The sequence below is a fragment of the Vicugna pacos genome, chromosome 9, assembly GCF_048564905.1.
Source record: "Vicugna pacos chromosome 9, VicPac4, whole genome shotgun sequence".
Lineage (NCBI taxonomy): Eukaryota > Metazoa > Chordata > Mammalia > Artiodactyla > Camelidae > Vicugna > Vicugna pacos.
Genome location: NC_132995.1, coordinates 30,452,422 through 30,479,044, shown reverse-complemented (window position 1 = coordinate 30,479,044; position 26,623 = coordinate 30,452,422). Strand labels below are relative to the sequence as shown.

Sequence of the window (26,623 nt, the reverse complement as noted above, 5' to 3'; positions counted from 1 at the left end):
TGTAAACATAATCAACTACTTCTATAGTATATGCTGGGTTACTTCTTCTCTAAGTTTTCATCAAACTGTAAGTTCCTTGGTGCAGACTCCATTGCGTGGTCATCCTTCTGCGTCCCAGAGTGCCCCACGCGAAGGAGAACAGGAATCTGTCGCCCGTGTGCCTTTATGAACCTCCCCCGCCCCTCCCCGACATGAGACTATAAATTATTTCAGTGTCGAGACTGTTTCATATTCATCCTGCCGTTTCCCACGGTGTCGAGTGCAGTGACTTGTACTTGATAAGCATGTAGTAAATAATAGTTTATAATTGCTAAACTGGACTGGGCCAACCTGTTAGCTTTGAGTAGAACCTGGCCTACCATCAGGCAAGAGGAGAGACCAGACTGCCACGGAGAAAACCGTAACGCGCCAGTCTTAAAACCGGAGTCCGTCCACACAAGCGAGTCACGCCAGCTGGCTTGCTTGTGGCACCCAGATCAGAGTTCTAAAGCTGGCTGGCTTAGAATGGGAAGTCCTGCTCATGGCTGAGATCTAGGTTATAACCACTAGATTGTGGACCCCCAATAAAGGTGTCCGAAGTGGATCCCTCCTGGAGGTACGTGGTGATGGGGGGTGCTGCAGAGGACAGGAGGACCGTCTATAATAAGACATCTGGTTGTTTCAGGAGTCTAGAAAAAAATGCTAACTTGGCAGCCTTTTTAGACACCAAAGCCCAATACGGAGAAGACGGGTACAAAAACATCTAGGTCTGGAGAGCTACTTTTAACTGGAAGTAAGTAGTTCTAAAAGCTTTTCTAAAGAACGTGCCATAAGCATTTAAAAAAACTGTTCTCAGTAACCATTTTAAGGCTCCGTGGACCCAAATGAAGTTGTCTGCGATGGGGCTATCCTAAGTCCTGTTTGAGCCTAGAAGCTGAGGGGCTTAGGAGAACAGAGTTTCCATTTACTTAGGGTACAGTCCTATCCAGTGTGCAATGTTCAGAGATTCTGTAATGACAGACATGTAAGAGGATGGTAGAGGGAAGCGGTAGGCGATCTAGAGAAACAAGTAAATACGCACGTGGGCCACATGCGGTAAAGAAAGGGCCGTGGTAAGTGGGAACCGGGCACAGCTGCGTCCTCGTGACAGCCTCGTTTGGAACTCTATCCATCCAATAAGCCAGATACCCCTAACAGGCTTGTGACCTCTTTACCACTTACGGGTAAGTCCTTAAGTCTGCCATGTTTTAAAATCTCCTAATAAAAAACTAATGGTCTTCAATAAGCCCATGGAAAGGCGCTCAACATCATTAGTCATCGGGGACATGCAGATCAAAACCACAATGAGATAACACTGGGATGTCTCGAATCCAAAAAGAGGAAGAGAACAAGTGCTGGCAAGACGGTGGAAAAAATCGAAACCCCTGTGTGCCACTGCTGGGAATGCAAAACGGCACAGGAGTTGGGGAAAGGGCCTGGCAGCTCCTCAAAAAGTTAAACATCAAGTTACCATTGTGACTCAACAATTCCATGCCTAGGTTTTTACTCAAAGGGACTGAAGACATGTCACTCAAAAACTTGCACATGAATGTACACAGTAGCCTTATGCGTGAGAGCCAGAAAGTCAGCCCAAGCATCTCTCAGCTGATGAATGGATAAACAAAATGTGGTACAGCCACAAAATAGGATTAGCTTTTGGCAACCAAAAGGAACGAAGAACTGATACAGGCTACAACATGGATGAACCTTGAAGTCATTATGCTAAATGAAAGAAGCCAGACACAAAAGGCCACGTCCTGTATGATTCCATTTCTATGAAATGTTCAGAAGAGGCAAGTCTATAGAAACAGAAAGTAGGTTAGACAGACAGTTGTCAAGGACTGTGGGGAGAAGGGGAAATTGGGAGTGGGTGTCCACAGGTTTGGGGTGCTGTCTGGGGTGATGGAAATGCTCTGGAATTGGATAATGGTCACAGCCGCACCATCTTGTGACTATACTTTAAAAAAAAATCACTTAACTGTACGCTTTCAAATGACTAATTTTATGTTACATGAATTATACCTCGGTTTAAAAAACCCTTTGGCCTGGCTTTCATCTGATTGTTTGTAGTTGCACCTTACTTAGCAAAAATTTAAAGGGAGAGCTTTAAAGTTAAAAAGCATAGTTAACGCTTAAAGCGTTCCCGAAACCCCTGAGTTATACTTCCCCTGGGTTTCTGCTCGCTGTAAATCCCCTTGGACATATACAGTCAAGACAACAACTATACTCACTTTAGGTAATGTTCAGAAGGGCTGTAATTCTATTTTAAACGTAAGTATTGTCTGGGTGAGGCTTCTATTCTGTAGGCAATGAAGTTCAATACCAGGGGTTTTCAATAGTACAGCAATTCTAGACCTCGAAACATCGACAATTAAATACTTTCCTGGGAGGGCGAGAGCAGCGGGCCTCTCTGTTGTGGTAACGATGGCTCCACCACTCACTTCCCTTTCCACTGCCTTCCACAGCCTCTTTCTAGGAACCTGCTAAATTCTCAGCCCCAGATCAATTCTTAAATTGGCTCCCGAGCACATTTTATCTTGTGCATAGCACTTCACACCGTACTTGGTTTACAGCAGGCATACAAAATACACAAAAATGCTTCATGAATAAAATCCTTCTCTTTTCCGAATGCAGGCGCATGGGATGTGCCGTCAGCAGTCTCTGCAGAAGAGTGTGGGGCTCTGTGAACGCCAATGTCACTGGTCAGAAACCGGGACACTCTGTCCACAAGCTGGGAGAAAGCTTTAAACAGATCACTCTTAGCAATTAACAAGTGCAGAGCTTGTGACCTACCTACTGTTGGCACTGATTAGCATCACTAAGATGTTTCTTTGAAAACGGAATAAACAAAGGAACACACATATCTACTCAATTAACAAGGAAAGTGCCTTCTTATTTTTACAGAAAAACTGCCAAGTAGCAGTGAAATGGTGTGCAAGAGTCACGTGTATATTTAGCATCAAAAAAAAAAAAGCACAACGTTCAGCGGCCAGATGGTGAAATGGATCACAATTTTTTTGCGAAGCACTTTCTCTAACATGTGATTCAGCTACATTCTCTAGACTAAGCATGCAGGCAGGAAAAAAATAATTTGCTTCCCATCCTGACATGTTCGGGGCAAAGGAAGCCCATTGCTTTCCTTAAGCTGACTACAAATAATTATTCCATGACAAACACGCCCTCAAAATTTTCTGCAATCGAGGAAAGCCACTAGGGATTTGTGTAAAATAAACAAAGGCCCTGAGTTTTACTATTTTTTTTAATTTAGAAAAACAACTCGGGCCTGGACCTCGGACTGTACCTTTTCTTTAGTGCACTTTTCAAATGATAATTTCTTCCACTGTCACCATTAAATCTTAATCCATTCCAGCTCCTTGCATGGGTCATTGAGTCTATATGTTCGGGCTGTTATTTTAAAATGTTTCCCCTTGGTAGGGAAAGAGGGGGAGAAAAGATGTTGAGGGCCAGATGGGCCTCTTCACAGTTCATTTATCAAACCTAATACACTGGGCTCTACCCTCCTCTCACTCACGACTGCGGTTAAACTTCCATATAATTTGGTAATCATTTTCATTATCAGAGAGTGACCCGAAAGCAGCCTATCCCGGGACACCCAGCCCTCTGCAGCTGCTCTTTTTCTGCCTTTCCCTACAGTAGGCCCTAAGAACCTTCGAGTTTATTAGCTGCAGACTGACCTTTGGGCCGCAGAGGTCGAGCAGGGGTCAGATCAGAGGGCTTGCCCAGTTCTTTAAAAGCTATAACAAGCTGTCCATCAGGCAGAGTGGACTGTATAAACAAAGCCAAATCTTCAGAAATTCTGTACCACTTCTGTTAACACTTACCCTGCATTCACACGGCTTCTCCCGATGTACTTTGGATCATTCAACTCCGGGGAAGTGAATAGACAGCCCTAATAAGCCTATTTGGAGAGGGTTGTTTATGGGATTACCGGGCTTGGGGAAGGAAACCCACAGCACTCAGATGTGCCTCTAGAATCCCAGGGTTGTGTGACACTGTAACAAACTCGGTTACCCCGAGTCATGCAGAATTGACACTTTCCTCCAAAAGCTACATTACAGGGAACATATGCTTTCAGTTTAAGAGACTTCAGTGAGTCCCAAACAATGGCTCGGCTCCTGGCCTGAGAGAGAGACAAATATTTTAAAAACCAAGTTACAAGTTTCGCTTAATATATTCTCCCTAACATCATTAACATAAACAAACCTCCTGGAAGGCGGGGCGGGGGGGCTTTATCACAACAGACTTCTGCCGAAGTTACCGCCAGCTGCGGGGGTCTCAGGCGACCTCAATTTCTCGAAGTTGCACTCTTCCCGACACGTTCTCAAACGTGCAATATAAGGTAATTAGAGTCATCTGTATTTAACTTGCAGAGGAAAAAAAATGTCTATTATCTAATCTAACTGATCCCCTGATAGCTTTGATGAAAGTAAAATACTGTAGCCCATTGCTTGGCCTTTGGCGAGCGCTAATTATTAGCTGTCAAAGCACATTTTGCCTCGTGTAATTCCAAAGCACACAATGGGCCCAGCTCTGAAAACACGGGCCGCTCCGCGAGCGCGGCGCTGGATGCTTTGTAACTTTCACCACCACGCGCCTGATGGCTACGCGGGGCGAGGCCCGATTCCAGGCTGCCAGATGAAGCTTTGATGAGGAAAAAGAAAGGTGTATGGTAACCGTCTGTTTATACAGATCATATGGATGAGTCTTTCAGATCGGTCACCGGGATGGGAAACATCAGATGGGGGTGGAGAAGGGGTGGGGGCAAGGATTACGGTTATTTAATACTCTGAAGACACTTTTCCCTTCTGAGTTCTCAAGCCACCACCCTCTTCAAATTTTCTTTCAGGTGTTTAGTTTTAAGGGGGTCTGCGTCGTGTCAGCTGCTAAGCCCTTTCTTTCCTCCTCCCCTACCACAAAGGGCTCGGGAAGTTTCGTTTCAGATGCTAGACTACATCAACTTCAGCACTGGCTCCAGCTCCTGATTAAATTGTTAGCAGTTAAGGGCCAGAAATGCTGAAACCAGACTCCTTTGAAACAGGCCGTTTTGGCCATGCTGTCTGATGAGTCGGTGTATTAGGAAGTTATTGTTAACAAACCAAATGCACTGCCCAGAAGACGTCCATTCTCGACATCTCGTCTCTGAGCTGCGCTGTCTTTGGAGGGGCTGGGGGGATGGGAGGGAGTTTGCAAGGGAATTTTTTCCTTCTTTCTCTCTCCCTTTCCTGTTTAATAAGAATCACCAGGGGAAACGATATAAAAGGTCAAACAGAGAGAGAGAAACCTCCTAGGTGCCCCCTCATGGATATTCCATGATTTAATAAAATATGCATACTTTAATGAATATACAGACTTAAATTGTAATACAAAGAAAATTTAAACATTAATTATTGAAACTTAGATTGAAAATCATTTCATTACTGTCGCTGAAGCTGTCATTTACTCTGACCACACTGCAAAATAGGGAAGAAGGGGAGAATGTCACTGGGGATTTTAAAATTATGGTTTCAATCCAAGTCTGAATATAGGGATAATGCACAAATTTTAAAAAGCAGCTTTCTGATATCCAATCAGAATGGATTGTTTGGTATAGCTCAGCTTGGTGGTAGAGTACATGCCTAGCACGCACGAGGTCCTGGGCTCAATCCCTAGTAATGCCATTAGAAAAAAAAAAAAAGGATGGATAGTTCATACTCTTAATTGTCTCCTTTCTTGGAAAATGCTCATCTTCAGCCTTGTTCAGAAAAATCTATTTTTATGATAATTGTTACTAGTAAAGCCATCAATTATTGTAAATCCTGTTGCATGAACTCATTTAGAGAATATTATGGCTATCAATAAATGTTCTTGACTCCCAGGCACACAGAATTTTTAAGTATCAAATGAGACTCTGACACAAAATCTAGCATAATTTTCCTGATTCCTCTCCCTCTTGCTTAGAGACAGATGGTAATTCAACAACACAAATGACACATCTAAAGCCTCCAACCCATCGACTGTTTTTCAAAGAGCAGGATAACACGTTATTTAGCATGCAAGCATCAATTCAGTAAAACTGATGATTTGTGGAAACTTTCTGCCAGTAACAGCCTTCTAACCACAGGTAAGTCCATGTGCAAAGAAACTAGGTTGAAGCCAAAGTCATTTCTACTTGGTCAATTCTAAAAATGGGCTTGATGAAGAGACTACCTTCAAGCGATCTGCCTCCCAAGGGATGTAGGAGCACTATGTGGATTTCCCAGACATCTGCCCTGACTCAACAGCAATGCTGCTCTTTTAGGCTGTTGATTAAAAGGGTTCTTCAGCATCAGGGACTTATATTACATTATGCTCAAGACGCAAACATTTATGCTAAATGTTACACTCAGGGATAAATCACATACGCATACAGATGACATCATGCATCACGACAGAATGTAGGTACTGCATGCCTCAAAGCTAACTTCCGCTGAAAGCATCTGTAACTTGCTTCTTTTCCATGGCGCCTCACACGAGAGGGATGAGACCAGCCCTCAGGAAGGACTTTAGCCAAAGAAAGCTCTTATTTTCCAGGCACCACAAATTCTGTTCTGTAACGAACTAACCTGGCGTGCCATTCCCTCCTCAGGTTCTGGCGGGTGGTGAGCACGGCGAGGATGGCGGTCAAGATTTTGTTCCTTTGTTCCACCGGGGCCCCCTCTCTTCTAACTTCTTGAAGCACAGCATTTGTCTAGAAGAAATGATGCCCAAAAAGAGAAAGAAGTGAAAAATTAATAATGAAAAAAAAAAGCCCATAAGCAAATAAGGACAGTAAATCAATGGCTTTTTTATTATAGTTCCCCTGCTAACAAATCAATACAGTAAATGATGGTCAAAAATGGCCAGCATATATTTTGTATTTAATCAATGTACATGGCACATAAGGGAAACTCTAAAGCTCCATTGCCTTGAGTTACACATCAAGATACTGCGCATTCTCACTCTAATTTTCTCAGTGCACAGACCTTTTTTTTTCTCCCTGGGAACTGCCTACCATGAGCTATTATTAGAAATGATTTTCACGTCCACTTCACTATGAGTTGTTTGTTTGGCCTTTTAAAACAGAGCAGTCCCTGGCTTTCCCTCTGTCTGTTTCCCGCCGCCCAGCTGAGGCTTACTACACTGCCTCTCCTTATTTGAATCATTAATTTCTACTTCCAGCCATGCCGGGCATTTTTCTTTTTCTTTCTTTTTTTTTTTTTTTTTTTTTTTGCTTTTGCTTCCCTCATTTTCCTTGCTTGTTGCAAATCAAAAGCTTGCAAAGAAAGAAACATTAAGAGCACAAAAATCAAATAGTATATCTCCATGAGTATCCTTCCAGCTTTGAAGACCCACTACATATTTCAAATAACAGGTACAAGGATTCTTATGCACAGCAGACTGAGGGTTTGGGGGAAGAATCGTTTATTCTATGGTTATGGCTACAGTCCTTTAAAAAAAAAAACTACAACAACACCCAGGCTTCTCCCTAGCATTGGGAAAGTCACACGCTGCTTTTCAGAAGCAGTTGAAACGCAAGCACGTCAAACCCTGCTCTCTCTAACAAGTAGCATTACATCATAACTCAAATTTGAAACTGTCATTTCAACTCTATCGACCACCACTCACCCCTGTAGGCTCTTTTTAGATGTATTTTAAACATGCCAATTTATGCAACACTAGAAAAACAATTAAGAAAACAATGGAAGGTATTCTACTGGTTGAAATTTGAGGGAGCAGATGCCTTTCAAGTTTTAATCACAGAACCTTTCATCACAAGTATTTATCTTCCTACAACTGCAGCAGAAACCTCTAGGATTTGTAAATGTTTTTCATTTAAAGTTAGCGGGGCTTCTTTGGAGATGTTATAACCAAAGCAATTGCTAAAAGGGATAACATCGCCACTTTCTCTGTTCTGATCACTCAGAGTCTTTCTCGTTTAACTGATGCCAATACCTGCGTTTACTTGAGGAGCACACTCAAACTTTGATTCTCATTTATCCTGAAATACTACTTCCTTGCCCCTCTGCAACATTTTACAGTGCATGTTTAGTACCTTCACGACTCCCCGAGAAGAAGCGTGGTGACCATTCGCTGTTCTTGTTGCCTTCCGTAGGTACCCAGTCCCCTCTCCTGTGATAGTGCCCAGATCTCCTCCTGGGAAGTCTTTTATTGTATGTGAGCTTATAGAAACTGTCAACCAAAGCGTCCTGCTCGCCCCTATCAATGATGTAGGCCAACTTGATCCTCTTTTCGAGGACACTTAAGAATGACAAAGAAAGGGAAAAAATGTGGAGGCAACTTTTCTATTTCCTTAGTTCTTACTACCCATGGGCCTCAAAGTATTCCTGGTTTCCTGAACTTTCTGAATCCACATCACTCTTTCTTCTAATATCTTGGGTTACCCAATATCCATTCAACAAAGTCCCGTTTTGTTTATATTCATCAGAATCTGTTTCTGTTGCTTACAATCAAACACCTCAACTGATACAAACAGATAAAACAGGAAATAGCATCTCCACCTTAGAGGATCCAACAGAAACCTGACTAGCATCAGCAGGAAAAGGACCCTGCTCCCTGCCTCCTCGGCCCAGAATTACAGCTACTATACTGGTGATCTACCCAGCTGGACATTCAAGGAGCTTCTGGGGCAACAACATTTTCGGCCCTCCAGCACAGGGCAGAATGCTGGGTTTCTCCAGGCAATTCTACTGCATGAAGCCCAAGCTCCATATGGCTAAAGCAGGGGTTGCAGATTCAGATACCTACGAGGGCCAGGAAGGTAACATGAATGAGTTAAGCCAGGTTACCGGAAGAGAGCACATCTCTGTCTATAAAGACAGCCGCTAGTCAGCACCAGCCATCTCGGCCATTCAGGAAAGCAGTTTCGGTGGTGCCAGATTCGTGAATTTTCAAAATAAACAAGAAATCTGTTTCGTTTTTTTTTAATGTGAAGACTGCTGATTTTAAAATGTTGGAAACTAATTTTTAAAAAATTTATTTTAAGTACCACGTGGGCCAAACAAGAAACAACGATGGCTAAACAGATCTCGGGCAGCTGCCAATCTGTGACCTCTAGCGTGAAAGATGTCTAATTTCAGAGAGGTCCTGGCATCAATGGGTGTTCTAACAACAGCACTGCTCCTTGTCTGTGATTCTTTACTTCACGTACTTAAAGTTGGAAGGAACCTCAAAAAGTCATATAGTTTATCACTATGTCTACAGGTACATTTTACCAAAAATGCTTCAAACAGAAAACAAAGTATACACCCAGATGGCTCCAAAGACAGGAGGAAAATAAAATTACTTTTCTTGGACATTTAACACATTGGACTGTGTTAAAGTCACTTTTTTAAAGAAGTCATGTATCTCTTCTTTGCCTTCGCATCATTTAAATTTGATCCAGAAGCCCTTGTTTCCGGTGGATTCTGAACAGCCTCTAAGGGGGGGAGAGGAGGAAGGATGTAAGAAAGGGGGTCTCAGGAGGGCAGGGAACTGCATCTGTTTAGTTCACCACTGTATCCCCGCTGCTCGCCTAATGACTTTTAACAAATATTTGTCAAATAGGTAATAAAACCAGGAATTCAGAAAACAAACATTGCAAAAACAAAGAGCAAAGGAAGACTGTCTCCTTTTAAGAAATTACTGTTATATAGACTTAAAACTTATAAAATAGGTAAACTAAGAATTAGTGATGTGCTCTACCAAGGAGCTCTCTTCACTTCACAAAAGGATTCACTTGCAGGCCTATTCAAATAACTAGCTCCCTTAGTTCAGAGTTTCCCAAACTGCAGTCATTCTAGCACAGTCTCATAATTCCTGCCTTATTTGTGTATAAGTTATATAATATTTAATATTTTTCTTTAAATTGACCCATATCATAAAATATAAAATGAATTCCCTTCAAAAGAAAAATGAAAAGCCAGTGCTACTTGTCATAAATGAGAAGATAATCATAAAAATAATATATTAAAAACAAAGTTATGTGTTTATTTCATTCAAGATGGATACTGTTGCTTGCTGAAGGCTCTGAGACTAAAGCCGCTTCCTCTTTGTAAAAGAGGCCATTAACAAGTGTAGGAGAACGTTAGAGACACAATCACACGGATACAGGGGTTGAAAAGGAGCAGAAGGGGAACTCACTTTCTCTGCATGGTCCTCACTATGTGCAGAGACCTGGAGCGCCACCTAGCATCACCCTGGGTAACACCGTGGTTCACACGCCACACTCTGGGTGCCCCGCCCTACTGCAATGGTTTTCCAATACTTCACAGATAAACCTCTTTTCTCCTGAAACATATTCTTACATGAAACTCAAGATATGAAACAAACTGGAGCAGTTCTCTTTGAAGCTTTGAAGGTATGTTAAACCTGAAGGTTCTCCCTTTGTCCCGGGGCATCTCTTCAAAACCCCAAGGAACATTTGCCAACCTCAAGCCAACGGTGTCTAAGATAGCACTCAGGTTTTTAAAAGTTTATACATTGCTGGTGGGAACGCAAAAGAGTGACATTCTGGTAAAAAGTTTGGCAGTTTCTTATAAAGTTACATACGTACACTTAATATATCACCAGCAATCCCATTTGTAGCGATTTACCTAAAGAAATAAAAACTTACATTCACACAGAAACATGCAGACAGATGTTGACAACAGCTTTATTTGTAACTGCCAAAAATGGGAAATAACCTAACTGTCCTTCAAAAGGTAAATGGATAAATACCATGATACATCCACACAAAGGAATACTGCTCAACAAATAAAAAAGATGGGTACTTGATACAGGCAGCCACTTGGATGAATCTCAAACTCATCACGCTGAGTGAAAGAGGCTTGTCTCCAAAGAATAAACACGGAATGATTCCATTTATTTGACATTCTGAAAAAGGCAAATTTTAGGGACAGAGAGCAAACCAGTGAGGGAATTTCGGGAATGACGGGACCATTCTGTCTCCTGATTGTGGTGGTGGTTATAGGAGTTTATATACACATTAAAACTCATAGAATTGTATATCCTCAAAGTCGATTTCATCGTACGGAAGTTTTATACAATTTAATTTTTAAAGTTCATTTCCATCACATTTTTAGGACAAGCGAAAATGTAGGGAACAAGACAGCATATAAATACACCTGAAAGATTAAGACACTAGTAAAGATACAGAGAAACATATCTGGATTATAAAACAAATTCTGTTACAAAAAAAATTTTTTTAAGATATTGGAAAAGGATGGGTGAAATTAGCTTGAGCATTCAGACCCTAAAATATAGTATTTCACAAAATTTCGGGTGAAAAGAAGTCCTTGCACAGAAGGAAATTTCAGAGTGCCAAAGAGCATTCTTCTTACAAAAATGAACAGTGATATTTTTCACCTTGTAAGTGTTGGCTCCGCAGGGGTGGACTTTACACAGGAGATGTTAATAGCCCATTTTCCCATCAGTAGTAACGTAGAACCGTCTGCAAACAAGTACCAATTTTTCAACAGTCTCTTATTACCAAAAACACATTCTCCGTCTCTGCTTCCCAAAATACAGGAGACGTAAGCCACAGGTTTAGGAACCATGCTCTGGAGGTTAAATTTCATGTCATTAGTGATTCTCTTTGAAGAGAAATCTGTGGAAATGCTGGCCTATCAGGAAAAGACTAAGAATATTCCTAAGAGTGCTGGCTGCTCAAATCCCAGCTGTCACCGCCTAGCTGTGGGCCTTCTTCACAACTGCAGAATGGAGAGGAACCTCCCTGGGGGCCTGGGGAGGACCAGCTGCCCGGGTACCATGCCACTGTGATTTCATCTTCAACGCACCCATCGACCTTGTGGTAAGTTGTGCTATTTTAACAAGAGGACTCCTACAAGTATCTGTAACTTGAAATGAAAGATTTCAAAAGGAAATCAGGCAACTACTGAACAGTCACAACCATGAGGAGCTTCTACCGGAAGCCAGAGGCATCTTCTTTTGCATATTCTCAGCAGGAGCAGATGTTTATCCTTTGAGGGTGGGTTTTATTTTTATAATCAGTCATGCTTTTACTGGACTTCTCTCCATTAGTAGACCCTTCCCTCTAGGCCCCCACCCAATACCTGTCCTGTCCTGCTTAGCCTCCTCTCATTCTGAGATCCTCAACAGTGGTGAGCCCAGGGCTCTGCCCTCAGTACCCCTCTCATCTCTCCTGCTTGCTCCCTCTGTAGGTGACATCCCCTCCAACCTTCCCTTACGGTCCCTATAGGCTAATGGCTTTAAGCAGACATCTACCTTCAAGCAGACCTCTCTGTTGAGCTCCAGCCCCAGAGAGCCTGCAACTGGCTCTCTCTCCTTCAACGCACACCTCAGACATGGCACCTCAACCTCAACGTGTCCACATCTGAACTACAATTTTTGCTCGCCACTGTCTTTCCTCTTCATCAACATGCTTCTCCTCCTGTATTTCCCTAGAACGGACAATGATACCACTGTCAAAGCCATCACCAAAACAGACATCCACGAATCACCCTTGTCTCCTCCCTTTCCTTTCTCTGCACTCCCTACCCTTGAACATTACCTCCTGTCACTCCTCTCTGTTCAGTCTCACTCCGACTAATTTATTCTCTGCTGCCATAGGCTTAGTCCAGGCCATCTCTCATCTGGGCCGTGAAATGGTGCCCAAAGAGTGTCTCTCAGTCAATCTTGCCCCTTTCGTGAATTTTCCTCCTACAGGAGGGGTATGTCAGGGCCAAAGGAACTCAAGAGCTTTAGCCTCCAAAACCCATCTAAACCAGAGCAGCTCTGTTCATGCATCCTTCAGCTACTGGCATTTGAGAGATACAAAACAATATATATTTTTTAAAGCCCACATTCCTTAACCTGAAAAAAAAGCAAAAGCAAAAAAAAACAAAAACAAAAAAAAACAAACCCCACCTCATTTTAATATAGGCCCCACTTACTTCTCAAGTCTTAGCTCCTTCTGTCTTCTATTCCATATAAAGTAAGTGCAATTCTCTGAAAATACATGCCTATTCTATACTACACATTCACTTGTACCTGGTTGTATAACTTACCAGTAACTACTAATTCTTCAAGACACATCTCAAATAACACCTCCCCTGTGAAGTCCTCCATGAACCGCATCCTTCCACCAAATCAAGCAGAGTGGATCATCCCTTCTTATGCACCACCTCTGAGCATCTCACAAACCACGTCTTATTCCATTGCAAATATGTATTCACAGGACGTTTCCTCCTCCGAAGTGTGAGCGCTATTACAGCAGTAAGGGTCTCTACCCCTTTCTTCTTCATATTCTCCAAGGTGCCTGGTTAGGTGCCATGTCATGAAAGTAGACTCCTGACAGACGCAGGTTGAACAAAAGAAGCCAATGACACGTCAGGGCATGTCTCGTGAATGAGATGAACAGAGTACTATTCAGGATCAAAACCATATGCGAAACAAGCTTTGGTTTGATTCAAACTATTCCCGAAGATAATTCTAAGAAAAAAGTTATAAAACCTATGTTTAAACAACAGCCATCAAGAAAAACAAGTTCATGTAATCCCTAGGTGACTACCTAGAAGGGCCGTATTTATTCAGATACATGTTCCCAAAAATACATGCTTTTACTACATTATGACCACATTTAACCCATGCGTACCCTCCCAATAAGCTAAAAGAAGTCTCACTCTCTCCACGTCCGTGGAGAAAACTACTCTGGTAACCCATAGAGTTCTAAGGACCTCCAAGAATTCTGCAGTGGCTTTAGCTGCTCCTGGCTGAAAACTTTGCACATAAAAGATTAAGTAAAAAATCCACACCCAGAGAGAGAGAGATTAACTGACTGATTGATGGAGAATGAGAAAAGAAAAACCAAAACTGTAAGGCTCTAAGAAGCCTTGAATTTTAGGCTTAAGTTTCACATCTTTCCGGGAAAAAGTCTCCCAAATCTAAATTTATTCACTTAAAACTGAGCAACTCACCTGATTCTTGTTGGCTATATTCTCACACTCAGTAACTTTCAGTCTATCCTGGCTATAGGATAGCACAAGGGAAGGACTGTGGACATACGTGCAATATGCAGAATTGGCCGCATATAAGGTTTTCAGACAGGAACCACTCTGGGAGTTAAAAGGAGAATTATGGTATTCACTCATTACTAATAATAGTGTATCAGCCTTTAATTCTTTTGGTTCCTTTCTGATCTGAAGTAACAGCTTCTGATAGGCCTTCAACTCCAAAACCTACATTTAATCCATCCTTCTCACAAATCAGAAAACTTGGTCTACGGAAATGCCCAGAAACAGGAGGACTTCTATAAATATGGCGGGTGAGCCCCTCGCTTAGTTCATTAAAAAAAAAAAAAAAGGAAGAAGAAGAAATTGTCTGCTGTTTTGCCAATCTCAAAAGCCATGTAAGCCCCAGGATGCCACAAGCGCATGCCTTTCCAGCCTTCCCATCTCCCTACCCTTGCCGCCACCACCAAAAAAGTCCCACCGCTGTGATGGGAAAAATGCCATTCCTAACACGTTTTATATACATAGCCGCCTCATGTGAGGGTTGTATTTCCCCTCTGCACACACAAATTACAGAGATATGCTCTGCCTGATAATGAGGGCTAAAGGTTCAACTTGTGAAGAAACTTGGTTTAAGATGTTATCAGCTGGGAAAGCTATTTCCTCACATCAACATTGCCACGGGCTGTCAAAAACCCAACCAGGGCTCTCCTCTTCAAAAGTCCAGGAACACTTTTTTTTTCCCTGTCTTTCTTCCCCCTCCCCATCACCCCCCTTTAAAAAAAAAAAAAAGAAGAAGAAAGGCACAGAACCCACTGAGATAGCCTTGGTCCCATCAAAGAGAGGTCGATCTCGGGTCTTCCTTCATTTACTGATTGTCAGTGTAAGATGGCTCTTTTGTGAGGCCTCTGTGGCTCGATGCTGAGTGACGCCTTCACATTTGCTAAACTGGACTAGGCACCACCGAAGATTTCCAGCGTGCTCGGATCCACAGCCCGGCAGAACAAATAAACATTCCTCTCAGCCTTTTTGCCTACTTTATCTCCCTCTCCGGGAACAAGAGGGTTTGGGGGTGCTAATGTTTACACAACGTTCAAACTTTCTTCCCCCTGTTTCCTGAATTTGAGAAAACACATCCTGGATGACCTCGGCTGAGAGATAACACCAAGTCACCACCCGGTGCCACGTCTACTGGACTACTTAAGGCTGCCGTCTTCATCCCGTCCCTCCCCTCCCCCACCCCGCACAGCCTGACCAAGGAAAGCAGGAGATAAGCTAGACTGTCTTGAAAGGCAGTCACAAAGGCAGGAGTCTCCAAGAGGCTGCCAACAAAGCGGCCTTTTATTCCCACCTAAAGATACACTTGGTTCAGTTCATCTCAAAGACCCCCTTGATTTGAATGAACATCTCAGCCGAGTTGACCAAATGAATCCTCAAAAATGTCCCAAGAAGACAGATTTTGGCATTCTTCCATTATGTGCTATTGAGATGAGGGAGCTGAGAGTGATCAAGAATGTCTGCGGGGAAAGAATTCAGGGAAAATGCTTCTTTGATCCGTTTCCTCATCTGTAAAGGGGTATATGTAACAGCATCTAGAGCGCTTGAGACGATTACATAAGACCATCCATCTAAAGCACGTTGTCCAGGGCTTGGCACATACAAAATGCTTGACAGATATCAGAAATTGTTATTGCTGTCATCGGCAGCATTATGTGTTTTAAAAATCAGGAAAAAAGATCACAGAAGATAATGGATACTGATTTTTTTTAATCCTAAAATACCACAGTCATGAATTTGAATAATTACTTAATATTTTTCCCAAAGCACTTTCATAGTAGTTCCCATTTTTTCCTCCTCCTACTAGTATAGAAATCACTCTATTTTATCTGTTTCACTAAAAGCTACAGAGCCACAGCAGCCTGCCTGGGATCACATAACTCTCAGGACAGTTGCGTGGGTGACCACTGGGATGCCTGGGCTGCTGGGGGACAAGAAAGCCTGTCCCAGATGTGGAACCTGGGGTCTTGGGGCAGTGAGTCAAAGCCAGACCTCAGAACCCAGGTGGCAACTTTTGTGGAAACACAAAGTGATCCATGTGTTTGTCAAGGAAAGAAGGAGAGAGAGAGACAGAGAGAGAGAGAGACAGAGAGAGACAGAGAGACAGAGAGAGAGAGAGAGAGAGAAAGAAAGAAAGAAAGAAAGAAAGAAAGAAAGAAAGAAAGAAAGAAGACAGAAAGAAAGAAAGAGGTCAAAGGGAAAAGGGAAGAAAAAAGAGAAGAGAAAAAGGGAAGAAGAGGAGAAAAGAGAGAGAGATTCGAAAGAAAGAGGAAAAGGGAGGGAAGAGAGAAAAGGAAGCAAGAAAGAGAAAAAAAAGAAGGAAGAAAGAAAAGAAAAGAAAGAGAGAGAAAGGTAGGAAAAAAGGTGAAGAGGGGGAAAAAAGTGTTGTTTATAGAAGCCAGCTGCTTGGGTCTTGGCGCCAGCAGCCCCTCATCCCGCTATTTGACGCTCGCAACCCCACTGCCCCCACTGGCACAGGTACAACTAAATGTTGACTTCAATGCTTCAGAGAGCACTCGACTGATTTTGTACATGATTAATTGCCAAAGACATGGCTGGCCATATGGAACAGAGAAAGCATCAAGTAATTCATACTTCTGCATGTGATCGCTTGGCCCCTGTTGTTTTAATGTACAGGAAAGAGCTAGTATAGCACAGCCCTGGTGTCTTGCCCCTGACAGCCCATTAAGAAATCTCAAAGCACCTAGTCGAAGTTATGCTGTTGGCTTTTCAATAGCAGCCTAATAAAACAGAAGCAAAGCTTTCCAACCAGTCTTAAATCTTTCACATACAGTACATTAACTACTGGGGCTAAAACAACGGGCTTCTTATGATAGGAAATGGGATTTGATTTCTAGCCTCTGCATACTTACTGAAAGCCTTTTCCTGACCTTTATGGAGTTTACAAAATCATTGTTCTTTCTCCCCCCACGTTTCCCAAGTAGCGTAATAGATTCGTTTGTTTCAGGAGAGTCCACACTTCATCACTGTTCCATGCAGTCTATGTAATAAAGCTGATTCATTCAGAGGTGAAAGAAATAGAATAATTATTCTTGCCAAAAGCACCCAGGAATCATTCTAGCTTCTGGGCATTCACCTTCTTTAAAGACAAGGAAAAAAAAAAAAAACCCGAAATCTATACAGTAGTGGGGAAAGCCTTACAGACACACTTTTACTACCCTCACCTCCCTTTCCCATCACTCTGAAATGAAGCCATTCGATTCAGGGAAGTAAATAATGTCCCCTTATTTTCCAGTTGTTCCACTGTCTGAGTGACACTCCGGTCCAGGCAAAAGGGGAAGATGTCACTTCAGGAGCAATTCTATCCAACTTACAGTCTCCTAGCTTTATCCATTACTAAAATCTTAGCAGACTGTTACTTTCAGTCTAAGGGGAACAGATACACATTGCCACAATGTTTTCCTTTCAAGGATTTTCAAATGACAGCACTAAAAATGGTAATACCATCAGTAGCTTCCTTTGTCAGTTCTGACATGTGTTGGCGGGGGAGGCTTTGTTGGCACCTTTCACTAGAAAATATTTATATAATGTTTCCCGTCTCGGGATTTTTAGGTGTTGAAATTATCCTCTCTCCAGAAGACACCATATATGGGAAATTCCACTTGACTGCCTATTCATTAGCAGGGCTGTAATTGCTTCTACCATTGAAATGAGCTAACAGCACATTTAGAGCTCGAGCCAATGGGAAATACCCTGACTCCCTGCTGCCTCGCCTTCCTCGGAAGCTGCTGGTGCTTTCTAGGATGAGTGAATTGACTGAAAAACAGTCTCACCAAACAGACAGCATGAGCAAGACTCTTGGAAGAAAGAAGAGGCAAAGGCCTTGAGTGTGACTCAGTGATGTGGCAACGAAGACCCAACACAACATTCCTACAAAGACAAGAGAGTGTTCTCACTGACCACTATCTTCTAGAGAGTGAGTTTGTTTTATTAGAGTATGCTCCATAAGGTACGATGAGAATGTGATTCCCATTTCATAGATGGGAAAACTGAGACTGGGAAGGTGAAATGCCCAAGAGTAAATACACATCAGTGGCAGAAGCGCAAGCATGCTAATCTTTACATTCCTTGCTGACTGTTCACTATGATGGGATATGTATGTAAATTATGTAATAGATAATACACAAAAGTATTGTGTATTCTGCTTTATGTTGTATACACACACCTAATAAAAAGTAAGACACATAAAAGTACCTTTCTGAAGCCTCATCCATGGCAATAAACCTACCATAACTGCAAACCTTTGGTAAAGAAAATACAAAGGCTTAAATGACAGCCACGACACAAAGCAGTACCACTTGGATCTAGAATTAAGTAAGGACGTATGTATACATCTCACGTAATGAATCCTAGAATGACAGCCGACTTCTCTCCAATTACTTTGGCAGTGCCTCACCTTATCTTTGTCTTTTAATCACAAACTATTCACTCTATACATAAAAAGCCAGAATTCTCCCAATGCCACCATGGCACATGCCTGCCCCCAATTCCCCGCCACCACTTGGAAGAATCTCCCTGCACTCATCTGGCTGTTGTCAGAGCCCGTTAATTAAAGGTGAGGAATGGAGCTACACCAAGCGCTAAGTAACTGAGCCTTGGATGACGTCTAGCTGAAAAGTGGTTTAGCATCTCCCAGTCCTTGGGCAAGTGAGAAGTTACCCAAGATCTCCATCAGGTCAGCAGCTCCCTCCTTCCCCCCAACATCAGGAGCACAAAGGCTGAAGTGGTCTGTCATGCACACTGGATTATATGAAGTGTAAAACATTGGGGGGAGGTTGGGGAGGGAGGGGGGCAGGGGAGGCCTTTGAAAGGGAACGGGAAAGAGAAATCACACTTGTGAGAGGCTCCAGCTGACAGCTCAGTCCCTAACAAGTGAGACAAGTGAATATGTTTGGAAACCTTGTGGATGCGGGAGGAGTGGGGGCCTTTTGTCTGCAGCCCTACAGTGTGTCTTTAACCCAACTGCTGCCTGCATCACTGAACATATGTTTTCTCCACAAGAACTGAAGCAGAAAAGGCTCTTTGTTATAATTCACTCCTTTGTATATATCCCCTCCCCCACCCCCACTTCTGCCCACCCCCCTTCCCAGTAACATTCAAACCAAGTCCTTGGTGGACATTTTAACTGCTCGGGAGAGTGAGACCAGAAGGTCCAGTTGAGACCTTTCTACTATCCCCAGGCCTAGAAAACCGCTCCCCCCAAAGTAGCAGTCACAGCATTGGGTCCATTTATTTAGCGCTTACTATGTGCCAGATACCGCCATGAGCACTTTATCAATATGATCTCATGTCGTTGAGAAAATAACCATATATGCAGCACCTCTATTTTTTAAATGAGGAAACTGAGGCATGGAGAGAGTAAGTCCCCAAAGGAAGAAAGAAGTTTGGTTTTAGACACATGAAGCTGGAAATGCTGTGGGACATGTAGCAGACAGGGGTCTGAGGTAGGAGAGAAAGTGTAAGTCAGACCTGAAGATCTGGGGAAATCACACACACACACACACACACACACACACACACATGCACGTGCATGCACACACCATTCTGCACTTTAAATGTCACTGTAACCAGAAATTGACACAATATTGTAAACTGACTATACTTCAATAAAAATATTTTTAAAAATTAAAAAAAAAACTACTAAGAAAGCAATACTCACAAAAAAAAAATGTCACTGTATCTGAGTTGGGAACAGGACAGCACAGAACTGAAATTTAAGCGGAGCTGATGGGGCAGGTAATGAAGAGAAGGTTATGGCGAGTGGGGCAGGAGGGCTCTCTTCCTGTCCGTGTGGGTTTTAGGATGGGGAGACAGAACACAGGGTCTGGAGTCCGACTGTGTTCATGGCTGAGCTGGCCACAGGCAGGTGACTTCTCCTTTCTGAACCTCAGTCTCCTCACCTGTAAAATGAGGGGACATCTAGCAACTACTTCAAAGGATGGACAGGATTCAATTTTTTACACGTCAGGCCCTTCCAGAATAGTGCCTGACACACGGTAAGCAGGGGTTAGGTATTAGCTACTTCCGAGTACGAATCACTGAGAGCAACAGGAAAGCTACGAAATTTGATCATCATTCTTCTACTACCTCAGCCTTTCTTTTTCCCTCTCTCCCCATTCAGTGTTGAGCATCTGCAGCAGTTAAACTGACATCTCTAATGTGGAGATGCCTTCTGGCTGGTGATGATGGTGACAATGTAGCAGCTAACATGACTGAGCACTCACTGCCTGCCTGGTGCTGTTCACGGGCATGGTATCACTGAATCCTAAAATTAAGTCTATGAGATAATGAGGAAACTGAGGAATGGAGATTTTGAAGATTAAAAAAAAAATAACTGAGATGTAGAAAGGTTAAGCCATTGGCCAAATTTTACACCATCAGTAAGCAATTGAGCCAAATCTAACGCAGGCATCAGACTCCAGGGACCAAAGCTAACATAAGGGCGAACCGATTCACACTTTACAAAGGGCTTTCACGAACACGATCTCATGTAATTCTCATAAAAATTATGTGAGTTGCGCAGACCAAGTATTATGCACCACATTACTACAGACAAGGGCTCTGAGGCTTGGCTACATTAAATAACTCATCCAAAATCAAAATTAGCATAGGAGTCAAGCTACGACTGGAAGTCAGGTGTGGCAGCCCCAGGCCCAGCATGCTTTATACACACAGAACACATAGAACAGACACTACTGAAGGCAAGTGCCCGTATGATAAATTAATCAGCCTGAGCCTCAGCTATAAGGTGGTCATTTGTGAGGCCACAGTACCTGGCCACCAGGAGCTTATGATCTAGGTAGGGAAATAAAATACATACACAGGGTGAAGCGTGACCAAGGAGGTTACATAAATTAACTGCTGAATGCAATAAAGCTCTTGGAATTGATTTTGATTTATAAAACAGTTACTCGACTAGAATGTCCTGTTCATGGCCTGGCATAACCTTAACATTCTCATCTAATCCTGATCTGCTAAGTACTCTTACCCTTTTCATTTTGATGGAATGAAAACTAAAATGCAGACCTGTAAGAACAAAGATACAGCTAATAAATTTCACCACCTACGCCTGCCCACCCTTAAAAAAGTCTTATTTTTCTTAAGATTCCTGAGGTCAGAGTTATGTCTCGCTGTAGTGAAGATGCTCACGCTATTGACAATGTGACGATTAAAACTCTAAATGAAGTAACAATCTGGTAGGGAAAGATAATTCAGTGAAAGTCACGTGGGCAGAGCTGCTGCACTTGTCCCCAGATAACATCTACCTAAGACAAATGTAGTCCCTGCTGGGCCAGTCTCTGGAAACACCACTGTCTGCCAAGTCTTCAATGTCAGCATTACTTACTACTTGGCACATATCTATTCAGAAAAGACACACACACACACAATTTGGGGATACAGTTCTCAAATAGGAATTCAGGACCTATTTAAGTGCCTATTAAACCAGCAATTTAAGTATATATTACTAATGCATTGATAGTAGCTATAAGAATATATATATATATACACCTGAATCACTATGCTGTACACCAGAAATTAATACAACATTGTAAACCGACTCTACTTCAATTTAAAAAAAAAAAAGGCAAAATAAAAATTTTTAAATAGTAGCTATGAAAAGAAAGACACATTTCGGTGGCTATATAAAATATAATCAGGCCAGTATTAATACCAATAACAAAAACAATAACAAAAACCATCACTAGTTGAACGACTACCACGAGCCAAGCTCTGTCCTGATCACTTTTCATGTTTTCCTCATTAAATCCTCACAACAGTTCAATGAAGCAGGTTTCATTATTATCTCAATTTATTGATAAGAAAATCAAGGTACAAAAATATTAAGTACCTCGTCTCAGATCCCACCGCTGGTAAGAGGTGGGGTCAGGATGCAAACCTAGGCAGTCTGGTAGCAGAGGTCACTCCCTCACGCACTAAACTATGTAATGACTCGGGAACACTTTCTATGAGGTGGGGTTACAGCATCTCATTTAATCCTTCCAATAACCGCACAAAGTTGGTTGGTATCACTAACAAAGTCATTTTACAAGTGCTTAATAACTGGCCCAGGGTCTCACTGCTGGTGGGTGGCAGAGTAAGAGTGACTAGCAGAACTGGGGTAAACGGTATTAAGTTCTTGGCAGTGATTTCAGTGCAGACGAGGGCTCGGAGATGGTCTCTACTTGTGGAAGAAAGAACGGTTCGCTCACTTCCAGATGCCTGGAGTCCCATGTGGACACACAAACAGAGGACCTGAGGTCACGGGGACTAGTACGATTTTTAGAATACAGAAGACAACACCAGATGCTTGGTGAGCCTCCTGTCCACCGAGGCTCTTCAGATATCTCGGATCCTTCCTAGCTATAATGTCCAAATCATGGTTGAAAATGACAGTATCGTTTAGGATTTTTTTCACCCTTTCTCACATTTATGAATATTATATCTGAAAGGAATACGAGTGTCAGGCGGAACCACTGACTTCTGAATGCTAGCATTATCCAGAAAGTTACAAGAGTCGCTGAGTTTGGCGGACGCTACCCTGTTTATATGTTTAGTGCCACTGACAGCAGCCATCATCAGATCTTATGTGAGGCTTAAGCAACAGAAGTGTCGCTTCCTTCTGGTCAGGAGTATATCTACTGTTCACATAAGCATTTAGTATTAGAATGGGACTGAAAGAACATCTACAGATTTAGCAGAATTTGTATGCGAAGTTTATGGAAATGAGATTTTCGACTCCAGACTTCTCAGGAATGTATAGAGGGAAACTATCACCACACTGCATTCATTTCCTTAAATCATTCCAACTGTGATTTGGACTAAAAGAAACAAAGGACAGCCCCACGAGAACACAGAGGGGCTCAGCACACGAGCAGGGTATCTGGTACCTGTCAGCATGAGCAGTAATGGGCATCTGCCCAGTGGTCCGCCTTTGCCCTTTAACTCATCTTTCAATGCCTCCCATTTATAGAACGCTTCAGTTCTAGGGCTGTAAACGACATTTCATTCATTGTTAGGGCAAGAAAGTGATTATTCCAACTTTAATTATGAATACCTTTGAAAAGCTATACCCTCAATGAAGCACCTTGCTATAAACAGGTACAGACCATGTGAGAGTTGACCTTAGCTTTGAAAAGGTAATGTGGTCACCACAGATGTTGCTTTGAGAGCCCCAAGGACGACAAAAAACACATTTCTGTCTGGAGGGATACGATCTAAAACCTGTTAATACTACTGCTGTTGGCACGAATTCTTACTTAACTCCAACTGGCTGTGCTCAGAACGGTTTTAAGCTTTGATAAGCAGATATTATTGGCTCATCTTATAGAGATAATTGCCTCTCCTGCCTTGTTTAATGGTTATACATTCCATACCCAAAGATTAAACCATTGTAGAAAGCCCGTGATGGGCACAGTCCTTTCATGCTGAAACTGTCTCCGTGAGACTGAGCAGGGACACTTTAACTTTGGGGTTTAGACAATGGGTTTTCTGAAAGGATTAGAAAAATGGGCAACAACTGAACCTCCTCCTCCCTCCTGTTCAAGTCTACCACCTGCTGCGGCATTTTTGTTTCAGTAACAAAGAAGCCTTCATGTTTGAGGCTCATATTTAATGTTTGCTGAACTGGCCCCCTTTCATTTTGGTTAACTCTTAAGGAGCAGAAAAAGAAAGATTTCTTGCCTAACAAATAAACACACCAACAATACTTCCCTGATTGACCCGCAACAAATAAATATACATGTGTCTAGGAACACATGTGCACTGGCCTGCTTACCTCTGTACGCCACCCCAAAGTCAGGAGATGCTCTATTTATATTTAATAAAGCATCATCGGTCACTGAGAGCCGCATAACACTTGTGATTTCATGGTTTGCTACAGTAACAGGTGCTGTGGTAAACAGGAATGTAAAGTGTTAAAAAAAAAGTGGGGGGAGTGGAAGGGGGGTCACTTCAGAGACATTAAGCAGCTTTAAACATTGACAGCAGAAAGGGAAAATTTTTAAGCAATTTGGTCGGGTCAGTAAAAAGTAACACAGGTCAAAGAAACAAAATGGTACCCAAAAATTCTGCCCATTGATAAATGGGCATACTGCCTTGTGGTTGGGTGCACAGGCAAAAGCCAAGCAACTGTTGTGTGAAAACGAAAATATGCTCTCTTTGTGGTACTCTGACAATAAGTCACTTCAGCTGGGTGAGAGCTGGAGGCCCCCACCCTCCCTGAGTGCGCGGCTGGGGGAGACATTAATGAAAACAAAAGGGTCCGTTTTCATTGTAACCATGCAGAAGGGTTAAGCATTTGACCTTCAAGTATGGTGTGCTTGTGCTCGGTGGAAAGGTTCTTGACAATATCAACAAGAATTACTGCTGTTCGAGAAAGGGGACACAATTAAAAACAATCTCAGATGCTTGTTGTACAGCTGTTCAAGTTTCAGCTCTGCCTGACCTCTAAGGATGCTACGTGTTTAACGGAAACAATTTAAGATATTTTAGTGAGTCCCTTAACCATTCACCATCGCCATCCTTCCACTTGGGAGTACCTTGCCTTAACCACAAAGGGCTTTTCCAGTAATGAGATTTTACGCTGCGGGGTTTACCCTTAGAGCCATTTGCCCCCGCCTCAATCTGTCCTCCACTTGCTATCTGACCACCCTGAGAAGAAACCACAGGCCAGATCTTACAGGGGACTTGGCAGGAGGCCGGAATGTTTGACTTCAGAGAACCCAATTCCTTGAAAATAGTTGGGTGTTTTTTTTTTTTTTAAAGCAAAATCTTATCATACTTTACTTTCCAAAAAAGATGTTACTGAAGAAAAGTTTTTCTTCTGTTAAGCGCTAATTTATCTGAAAAGCACTTTTATTTATTTGAACAAATATCACTTATTTTGCACTCACTTATTTCCAATCTGCGCAAGAGGAAGCCCTGAGATGTCCCCAACAAAGAAACAGGTAAAGAAAAAACAAACAACACAAGCATTTTTTTCTGAGACAGCCGAGAAGATGGTCTTAAAAGAAACAGAAATTCTGAGGTAAAAGACTAACTCCTTTGTCTCAGCTGAGGGAAACCACTGTCTTCCTGCTGTTTGATCTTCTTAGAGTCAGCAAAAGGCTCTGAGACTCTTCCACAAATAAGAGGGTCCCTGGCAAGTGACAGTGGGAAGTTGCTGTCCACCAGTGGGCCGGGACAAGGCTGGAAAGACGGGGGCCCACGTCAGGGCCTACCACCGCCTTTAAAGGCACAAACCATAGCAGCCTGGTCCAGATTTGAAGAGGTGAGACGTCCCACTTCTCGGGAAGAAAGGAAATCCCAAGGAGGTGAAACAAAGGGAAGAGACAGGCCAAATCTCGTAAAGAGCGGGGGCATGGGGAAAGTTTTGTTTGTCAAACACACTTTAATCTCTAGAGTCACCAGGGCTTTGATGTTGCCCCAAACAGAAAATCTACATGGCTTGTGAGATTTACAGCATTTCTAGTGGGAACAGTTTCATGCTCCAGGGTTTTTCCTTTGGAGATTAAGGTTTATTTTATCCCTGTGTTCCCTGTGTCGGATTGTAAGAGGCTCATCAGAGACAAGGACGTTCTCCTGCCCTCTGACTCATCAGATACACCCAACTTTTATTCATCAAATCAGGTTCGTTTTCAGGGAACAAAGCTGCTGGAGAGGATCCAAACTGTGGGGTAATCACTGTCATTCTGACAAGACAGAAGTGTTTCTCTTGCAAAGAGTCAGCTCCTAAGAGAGATCACAAAGAAAGGGGGGGACTTAAACATGGCTGCGCTAATCTCTGTATTATAAAAGACCACACAATTCATTTCTTAGGTTGAAATGAGGAGAAGCAAAGTAGATGGGAAAAGAAACGAATCATCACCTCGGCCCGTACGTCGAGGCAAGCCCACTGCAAACCCTGGTGCGCAAACAGTGGTAAGTCACGTGGAACAGAAGGGGTTTAAAAGGGCCACGTGTGGTACAGTTAGTTCACTGGAAGGAGCTCTGAGCATTTCCACAAACTCGCCTTTCTTTAAGCTGGATCTCATTCTCCTGACCTAAAAGTGAGATCTCATCTGCAACGACAGAACTGGACAATGTCCTAGGCCACGAAGCTGGCAGTAAATTTCAACGGGATCACGCATCATACTTGATCAATTCCAGCTCGACTCAGGAGAAGGACTGAGAGGATCACAGAACGACTCCGCCTCCGTGTTGAGATGTCTTCCTTCCATCAAGGCACTGTCGCCAACGTTTGGACCCATGAGCAGGTCATTTCCTGGTTCTCAACCCTCCCCTCTGTCAACTAAAGGTTCTACCCTCCACATTCTGTGCGTCTGATGTAGTCTGGTGGTGATGATTCTTTTGCCTGGGCAAGCCAGGATCACTCGCTTTTGCCAAAACAGAAGGCAAAATACAAAAAGAATCCGCCACACACTCCCTAAATGCACGGGCTTAACAGAAAAGAAGTGTATTCCCACTTCGAGGAATGGGATACGTCAACAGGCCCCTTGGGTGTCTTATTCATAACGATGCTCGTGGAAGACACTCCTTTCCCA

The 26,623-nt window shown here is 42.8% G+C and overlaps 1 protein-coding gene across 1 annotated transcript in view; it reads right to left on the bottom strand.

Moving 5' to 3' along the window:
• FTO (FTO alpha-ketoglutarate dependent dioxygenase) overlaps positions 1 to 26,623 on the bottom strand; it is a 344,072-nt gene that overhangs the window by 144,917 nt on the left and 172,532 nt on the right. The window contains exon 8 of the mRNA XM_006207838.4: positions 6,621 to 6,745. Coding sequence (XP_006207900.1) covers positions 6,621 to 6,745 — 125 coding nt within the window. The remainder of the gene's footprint in view (positions 1 to 6,620; positions 6,746 to 26,623) is intronic.